The 9,002-nt window shown below is 44.0% G+C and overlaps 1 protein-coding gene across 1 annotated transcript in view; it reads left to right on the top strand.

The window, feature by feature from the left end:
• Positions 1–6,241, top strand: part of polr1a (RNA polymerase I subunit A) — a 148,972-nt gene extending 142,731 nt beyond the window's left edge. The window contains exon 34 of the mRNA XM_038793303.1: positions 5,622–6,241. Coding sequence (XP_038649231.1) covers positions 5,622–5,722 — 101 coding nt within the window. The 3' untranslated portion in view covers positions 5,723–6,241. The remainder of the gene's footprint in view (positions 1–5,621) is intronic.
• The last annotated feature ends 2,761 nt before the right edge of the window (positions 6,242–9,002 follow it).

The following is a 9,002-nucleotide window of genomic DNA, read 5'->3' on the forward strand; positions in this document are numbered from 1 at the left end:
GGATAGAGAAACCTTTTCTACTTTAGTGGTAATATTATTTGGGCAATAAGACTACTGGTCGAACAGTTTCCGTCTTGCTGTGAAATTAGTGTTTTTATAAGTTTGTGTGGAAAGTATTGTCCCTTGAGCCACTGGAAAATTTTGAAGATTAAAAAGACATTGGTTGTGATAGTGTTCCTGTATATCTGCTGCTCTTAACCTTCTGGGTGATAGAAGTTGCGCATTTGGAAGGCTCTGTCGAAGGAGGCTTGGTGAGATGTTACAATGTGGTAGCTGCTGCCACTGTATGCCAGTGGTGAAGGAGTGAAAGTTTAAGGTGTGGGTGGGGTGCCATTCAAGCAGGCTGTTTAATATTGGATGGCACCCAGCTTCTTGAATGTTGTTGGAACTAATCCAGAAAGATGTGGTGTATTCCATCACATTACTCGGATGTGCTTGTAGATGGTGGACAGGTTTTGATGGTCTCAGGAGTTGTAGCCACAGCATTTGTATGCCAGATCCAGTTCAGTATATCCTAACTCTCAGAATTTAATAGCAATGCTAATGCCCTGAGGAAGCATTTTTTCTATTAATATCTTCTTGAACCTCTTCATAACGTTGAAGACCTCGATCAGGTCATCTTCCAGTCTGTCAAAGGAGAGAGTCCCAGCCCATTTAATGCTTCCCAATAGTTATACCCTCTAAATTCTAGTATCACCATTGCAATTTTTGTTAATCAATTTCCCCAGTTTTTATATCAGTTTTGAAAAATGGAGACCAAAAATGTGTGACGCACTCTTCATTTGACTTAACTGAAATTCTACATAAGTCTAACACCACTTTGCTTTGACTTCTATCTGATCATTTTCACACTGCTGTTTGTAAATTGGCTGTCCTGTTTCCTAGACAACTTGCAGTCTATACTGCCACATTCACCTGCTTGTCAACCACCTTACTATTCGGCAGCCTATCAAATGCCTTCTGAAAAACCAAATATACTCCATTGCTTTAATCAATGCAATCTTGTTCATAGAATTTACAGTGTAGAAGGAGGCCATTTGGCTCATCGTGTTACAGGTAGAATACCTCATACCTTGTGGCGGAGTCAATGCCGAATTTAGGAACTCGTCAGTTTTCAGAAAGAAAATCTGAATTCCTTAATTCAATAAATAGGGGACGTGGGAAAACCAAATAAGTCTTTCTTGCCTCTCCCACCTCCCTACGGATAGGGGCCAGTACTTGGCATGCCATCACACTGATGCAGCAACTCCCCAAACCTTTCCAAGCTGGGTCAGGTGAGGTCAAGGTTCACTGAGCATGGGAAGATAATGTCCTGTTTTCGGACACCATTGGTTAACTGATAGGTATACTGCAACTATTTCCATCTAGGTGGTTCAAACACGGAATTAGACACTTGCTGAACAACATATCTTGGAACATCAATCAAGGCTGTGGGAAATTTGATCTGCCCAATCGGCAGATTGTGGATTATGGACTTTGCTAGAATCATGGGCGGGATTCTCCGACCCTCCGCCGGGTCGGAGAATTGGCGGGGGCTGACGCCATCCCGCCCCCGGCATGTCCCGAATTCTCCGATCAGCGAAGCGTCAATCCCGCCGTCCGCCTCGGAGAATGGGGGGGGGCCGGCGGGAGGCTATGGGTCCTGGTGCTGTCCGTATTCTCCCGGCCGGCCGTTCAGCGAGGAGGTAGGTCACCGGCATGGGGGGTGGCCGCAGTCTCTGGGTGACGGGGCTGGGGGGGGGGGATTTGGGGAGGGGTGGTGAGAGCGAGTGCCGGGGAGGGGTGGCGAGAGCGAGTGCCGGGGGGTTGGCGAGAGCAAGTGCTGGGGGAGGGGGGGTTGGGTTGGGAGGGGTGGCGAGAGCGAGTGCCGAGGGGGTGGTTGGGAGGGGTGGCGCAAGCGAGTGCTGGGGGTGGAGGGTGGTGGCAAGAGCAAGTGCTGGGGGGGGGGGGGGGGTGACAGGGGGACAGTGAGTGTCGGGGGGTTGGGAGGGATCGCGAGAGTGTGCCGGAGGGTTGGTAGCGAGAACCAGTGGCAAGAGCCAGTGCCGGGGGGGGGGGGGGGGGGGGGGGGGGGGGAGTTTGGCGAGTGCTGGGTAGGCGGGGGGGAGTGCAAGTGCCCCGGGGAGGGGGGGGTGGTGAGAGCGAGTGCCGGGGTTTGGGGGGGGGGGGGGGTGTTGGGAGGGGTGGCGGGAGCGAGTGCCGGGTTGGGAGGGGTGGTGAGAGCGATTGGGGGGGAGCAAGTGCCAGCGGGGGGGATAGGGGAGTGCAAGTGCCGGGGGGGGGGGGGGGGGGCCGGGGAGGGGGGGAGAGAGAAATATTTTTCTCTCAAAGGATTATTATCAAAGAACAAAGAAAATTACAGCACAGGAACAGGTCCTTCGGCCCTCCAAGTCTGCATTGACCATGCTGCCCGTCTGAACTAAACCCCCCTGCCCTTCCGGGGACCATATCCCTCTATTCCCATCCTATTCTTGTATTTGTCTAGATGCCCCTTAAAAGTCACTATTGCATCTGCTTCCACTACCTCCCCTGGCAGCGGGTTCCAGGCTCCCACTACCTCCGTATTTTAAAAAAAACTTGCCTCGTATATCTCCTTTAAACCTTGCCCCTCACACCTTAAACCTATGGCCCCTAGTAATTGACTCCTCTACCCTGGGGAAAAGCCTCTGACTATCCACTCTGTCTATGCCTCTCATAATCTTGTAGACCTCTATCAGGTCGCCCCTCAACCTCCGTCGTTCCAGTGAGAACAAACCGAGTTTATTCAACCGCTCCTCATAGCTAATGCCCTCCATACCAGGCAACATCCTGGTAAATCTTTTCTGTACCCTCACCAAAGCCTCCACATCCTTCTGGTAGTGTGGCGACCAGAATTGAACACTGTACTCCAAGTGCGGCCAAACTAAGGTTCTATAAAGCTGCAACGTGACTTGCCAGTTTTTAAACTCAATGCCTCGGCCGATGAAGGCAAGCACATCTTTGGAAGTCTCTGGCCACGAAAAGAAGTGGAGGCTCGATCACTGAATATATTCAAGGTTGAATTAGACATTTTTTTTTATCTACGAGGAAGTCAAGAGTTATGGAGGGCAGGTAGGAAAGTGGAGTTAAGGCCACAATCTGAACAGCCATGATCTTCTAGCATGGTGGAGCAGGCTCAAGCGAATAAGCAGATTACTTCTTCTGTTTCCTAATGAAACCTAGTTTCAGTTTTTTCTTACTTTCTTGTTACGTTACATTGTGTCACCCTAGTCTTCCCGTGAATCTATTTCCAACCTTGTGTCTCCATCCATCGCACAACTCATTAGTACTTGAGTTCCCATATTTTACTGATTTTTCCAGGGGTGGTTGGCCCTCATAAACTGCCAATAGAATACTGTTTTCCTTCTTTCATCCTTTGTGTTCAAGACGTGTAACCACGTCTGCTTTATTTGATCACCTGAAACAGTGAAACGTCTAACCTCCCTTAATCTTGCCTTCTTCATGGGCTTCAAAGGATTTCAAAATCTGAGTATGGCCTCACTCAATCGTTCAGTTTCCCTCAACCCTTGTTTGGGATACCAGGCTGCCACACTTTCCACATTGTCTAGTTCTGACATTATATCCATTTAGTTGTTCCGACATTAGCTTAGATTTAGATTTATTGTCACATGTACCGGGGTCACAGTGAAAAGTATTGTTCTGCGTAGAGTCAAGGCAGATTGCTCCATGCATGAAAAACATAGGACATACGATAAATACACGGGGATATATAATGAAAATACATAAAACATAGACAGCGGGTGAAATATATAGTGCTACAACTGTAGACATTATACATGTTGCATATTTACCCAGCAAAATTCCATGTCCTGTAATAATTCAGTGTGTCTGTACTTTCCCAGGCGACAGCCCATAAAATCTTGTGTGATCTACAGCCATTGGGCTGTTGAGCAGCAAAAACATAACAATCAAACCCAATTCTGTCCCCAGGGATGTCTGCATGTGTACTTTTCAACATAAGTTATTGGATAACCATTCGGACCAGGAATTATAAGGGCTTGTAAATCCTAATGTATTCGTGGTATTATGATCTCGATAGAGATGAGCAACATTTTTAGGTTTTTTTAGAATACAAAAAAGCAGGTATTTACTAAAAGATTAAAGCCACCAGGTTCACGGTTTAAACAAAAAATTTTACGAGACAAAAGAAAGAAAATGAAAAACGATAGCTCCGCTTCATCTTAAATAGTTACATTAATGTCATGTGAGAGTACCTTTGAGAAATGTGTGTTTATAAAATAGCTGTAGTGGATGTACCTTTAAGAAATTGGTGTTTATCAGTGATGTCAGTGTGGGTGGAGCTGGTCTGTCTGCTTTTACTTTCACTTTGGGCTGTCTGCTACAGGGTGTGTTTAGTTTTGTTTTAGATTTGGAGAAGCTGCAGTCACAGCAAGATGTGTATGAATCTCTGCAAGCTAAGGAATGTTCATTTGGTGATTTCAAAGTGATAACTGCTCTCAGTAGAGAAGTTAAACCTGATGTCTTTCTGTAAAAAATGTTATTTTTTTGTCTTATGGGTGTTGCAAGGAAAGATTAAGAGTTACTTATAGAGCACTGTATTCTTTGGGGGGTTTATTGTTGTTGATAGTTGTTAAGATGTTTACTGTGGGTTTATAAAGTGTTAACTGGTTTCATAAATAAACATTGTTTTAATTTAAAAGTACTGTAGATCTCTGTTGCATCACACCTGCAGAGTAGGCCCATGTGCTCCCCATAACCACAATCTATTAAAAGTTGTGGGTCAGGTAAACTCCATGATACACTTTGGGGTTCTCTAAACCCTGGCCCATTACATTAAAGATAGTCAAATTAAACACAATTACTTATATTCTAAATCTAATGTCTTCATTCCATTTTTATTCTACATCCTTTAGATGTACACACAAAAACTGTCAAGTTAGATACTTGTCAAAACTGTGTCAACGATTTGTATATGGGCTGAGATTTCTTGGACCTTCCATTTACTTCCAGAAGGGTTGTTCCTTCAGATCTCCAACCACCCTAAGGTGGCAAACTCCCCATTCAACATAGGGCATCTCTAATGTCTTAAGTGAAGCCACCACAGATCAGAATGGTCCTGGTTCTAATATTCTTTAAACTAGGAAAACTAACCTCAAACTCTCCCTCCCTCTCTCCCCCCTGCCCCTCAGCTTGGCTATACCAGAAATTCCACCCCCTGTTAATCGAGTCCTTCTATTAATAACTGTTAACACTCAGAATATCAGCTAAATTCTACTTCTGTCACTCCAGCTTGTTGTAAATTGTCAAATGAAACTGCTTGAACAGAGAGCCACCCCTAGGAATCTACTCACCTATATTCAGATTTCTTGACTTATTTTTCTATCATTAATTCTCCCCCTCTTCCACATGCACCACCGCCACGCGCGCGCGCACTCTGCCATCACTGCCGTAATGCAGTGTATAGACATGAGACGGAAGGGCAAAAGGTGTTTTTAAGTAGTGATTCATGAAGAACATTGAGAATTCCAGTGCTCATATCCGAGGCAATTCAGAAACATCTATTGTGCTTGGCATTTGTACTTTCAGTATTGATTCCTTAATTCTGATTCCTTTTCCTTTAGGCGCCCACGATGAATTGAAGTCTCCATCAGCCTGCCTGGTGGTGGGGAAAGTTGTCCGTGTTGGCACTGGCCTTTTTGATCTGAAGCAGCCACTTAAATGATTACCCTTATCCAATGTCTTGCCTAATTGAAGAGTGAAATTGGAAGTGGACAAGAGTGGGATATCGTGTTGTGTATATTTTTATATATTCTGTAAGATACAGATCCAAAGATACAAATATAAGAGACAAGAGGCCGTACCACAGGCCTCCCTCCAGCAGCAAGTTGCTTTGAGCTACTTGCTAATTGAGTTACAAAAGAGGTGCCAAATTTCCACCCATAAGGAAAGAAATAATAGATCATGGTTCAACGGAAGTCAAAAGTGAATGATGGAATCGGATTTGAACAAAACGGAGTTTTATGTGGGCTATCACAGGTTGACAGCATTTATTGTCCTGTTGGGTGGCAAAGCAGGAGCCTCATCAATGTTCGCAGGAACATGGAGTGACATTTCATGAACCATCGACAATGACAATAAAAAAACTTGGCTTTTGATTTAAACCATTGTCGCAGTGAAAGTTTTGTTATCTTCATGTTTAAAGAATTTAATACAAGTTTTTAATAAAATATTCTTAACAGTATTTGACAGACTTTTAACAGGATTTTAATATGGCTAAAATTGAAGGAAAGTTGCCCTGCTAAATGTATTTCCCAAATATTCACTATTGGGGTTCTGAAACATTGACCAAGTCTTAAAATAAATACTATGATCTGAATTTTCATGATGGCGAAGACACATCCCAGCCGGTTCCAGCAGCCCCAATGCCATGTTATGCTCTGCTCTAATCATTGAATTCTGGCTTTGGTGACTGTCTGCAGGGAGTCTACACATTCTCCCCATGTTTGTGTGGGTTTCCTCTGGATCCTCTGGTTTCCTCCCACAGTCCAAAGATGTGCAGGTTGGGTGGATTGGCCCTGCTAAATTGCCCCTTAGTGTTCAAAGATGTGTAGACAGAATTGAACATGGGTCTCTGACTCTGTAATGCAGCAGTGCTAACCACTGTGCTACCTTGCCGCCCTCTGGGTGGGGGGGGTTAAGTGGTTGGGGGGTAGGTTTGGAGATCCCTGGGCCATGGAATTAAGGATAGAGTGCGCTGAGTCAGATGATGGCTGACTCCCACCTCCAAGTTCCTACTATCTTTATTTGCGTGTTTTTCCCAAATTCCAGGCTATAATCCTAATATTGAGGCTTGGCAGGAGATTGTATTTAAGTCGCCACTTAATCACTTGAGGGCCTTAATTGGGGCAAGGGCAGGCTTCCCATCTGAGACCCTGCCCACCGTGGCTTAAAATCGCTACCAGGTCAGGGTGGGCAAGAACCTGGAGGGAATCCCATCCATGTAATTTCACTCAGCTCCCTACACCTCCCCTCACCTCAGAACCTGCCGGGGAGTACAAGGTTTTAGCTTATGACTCATGCAAAATGAATCAAACTCATTGTTCCAGCTACCTCAGTCTCCAGCTGAAGTGCGTGCCAAATTAATTCTAAGGTTTTCTTCAATTTTTTTTTTGTTTTTGTTTGACTGAAAAATAGCCGAGTGTTGCAGTTGCAACTTAACTGTATTAATTAGTTAGTCTTTTACTGTCTTGTCATTTCCTTAATTGGCAGGATGAAAAGTAACTTCAAAATCAAAAGAAACTTCCATAATTACATTAACGGTTACAAGCAATGTGGGTCCTTTAAAACTGATAATGGTGATGTTGTCAATGCAAATAAGAAAATGATGGCCATCTGAACAATTACAATAGAGGAAGAGGTCAGCATGTCATACATTCCAATCCAACACTCCGTCAGGGTCAGGGACTCAGCAATTTAATGAAAGTAATTGAGAAGGGGCGGCACAGTGATTAGCACTGTTGCTTTACAGAGCCAGGATCCCCGGTTCGATTCCCAGCTTGGGAAACTGTCTGTGCGGAGCCTGCACGATCTCCCCGTGTCTGTGTGGATTTCCTGCCACAAGTCCCGAAAGATGTGCTGCTAGGTAATTTGGGCATTCTGAATTCTCCCTCCGTGTACCCGAACAGGTGCCAGAATGTGGCGATTAGGGTCTTTTCACAGTAACATTGTTAATGTAAGCATACTTGTGACAATAAAGATTATTCTTATTAACAATAATGGCACAAGGACAATAAATACCCAGGACCAGATGTTATCCATTCTCGCGTTTGAAAAGAAATTGGTAAGAATATTGCAGATGCCCTAACTATAATCGCTGAAAGGTCTCCCAATTTGGATAGAGGGAATTATAGACCAGTTAGCCTAAAATCTGTTGTCAAGAAATTGCCAGAGTCTCTAATTAAAGACAGGATTACAACACTTTGAAAATTACAGCCATTATAAATTTATAAAAGGTAGGTCAAGCCAGACTAATATGATTGCTCTTTTGAAGAGGTGATGAAAATTGGGGTATGTTTATGGATGTTATTGATATGAACTTGCAGAAAGCATATGATAAAGTTCCTCATGAGAAATTGTTGATTTGGGTAAAGCTTGTAGAATCAAAGGTAAATTAATGACCAGATTAGGAAATTGGCTAAGCAGCGAAAAAGAGGAGGGCTAATTTGCAAATGCACCAATGATAGGATTTTGAGATCCTTGTCGACATGAGAGCTATGGACAGATTGGATAGTCAGAAGCTTTTTCCCAGGGTGGAAGAGTCAATTACATGGGGACATAGGTTTAAGGTGACAGGGGTAAGTCTAGAGGAGATGTGCGAGGGATGTGTTTTTTTTACACAGAGGCTACGTTTAAGGGGCGTCTTGACAAATATATGAACAGAATGGGAATAGAGAGACCCCGGGAGTGTAGAAGGTTTTAGGTTAGGCGGGCAGCATGGTCAGTGCAAGCTTGGAGGGCTGAAGGGCCTGTTCCTGTGTTGTACTTTGTTTTTATTGAGGCTAAAAAAAAACACCCAGGAAAGTGGTAAAAATATTTACAAAGGTAAATCCACATCCCAATCTTCGCAACACACACCCACAAGCATTCAAAATTACCAGTTATCCAATAGGTTAACTTTTTCCCAAATAAAAATTAATTGCTAAAGGTAATAGAGTGTTCACTGTTCCTTTCGCTGGTATTTGGCTAAGGCAGAATTGTTCCATGGTGGTCTTAAGTTACAATGGAGTTTATGCTGATGTAAACTGCAATTTCTGGAGACAATCTCTTCTTTACATGTCACCCAACCTTTTTAAAAACTGATGATAATTGCACCTGGTGTTCCTTTTGCTGAAATTCTCTATCTCTGTAATGGATTCAAGGCTTGTATAATGATGGGGCCTTGAACTTGAGAGAGAGAGATTGATAGTGTTACTGCTCCATTGTCAGATTTCTTCCTGACTCGG

This window comes from Scyliorhinus canicula, chromosome 3, assembly GCF_902713615.1.
Source record: "Scyliorhinus canicula chromosome 3, sScyCan1.1, whole genome shotgun sequence".
Classification (NCBI taxonomy): domain Eukaryota; kingdom Metazoa; phylum Chordata; class Chondrichthyes; order Carcharhiniformes; family Scyliorhinidae; genus Scyliorhinus; species Scyliorhinus canicula.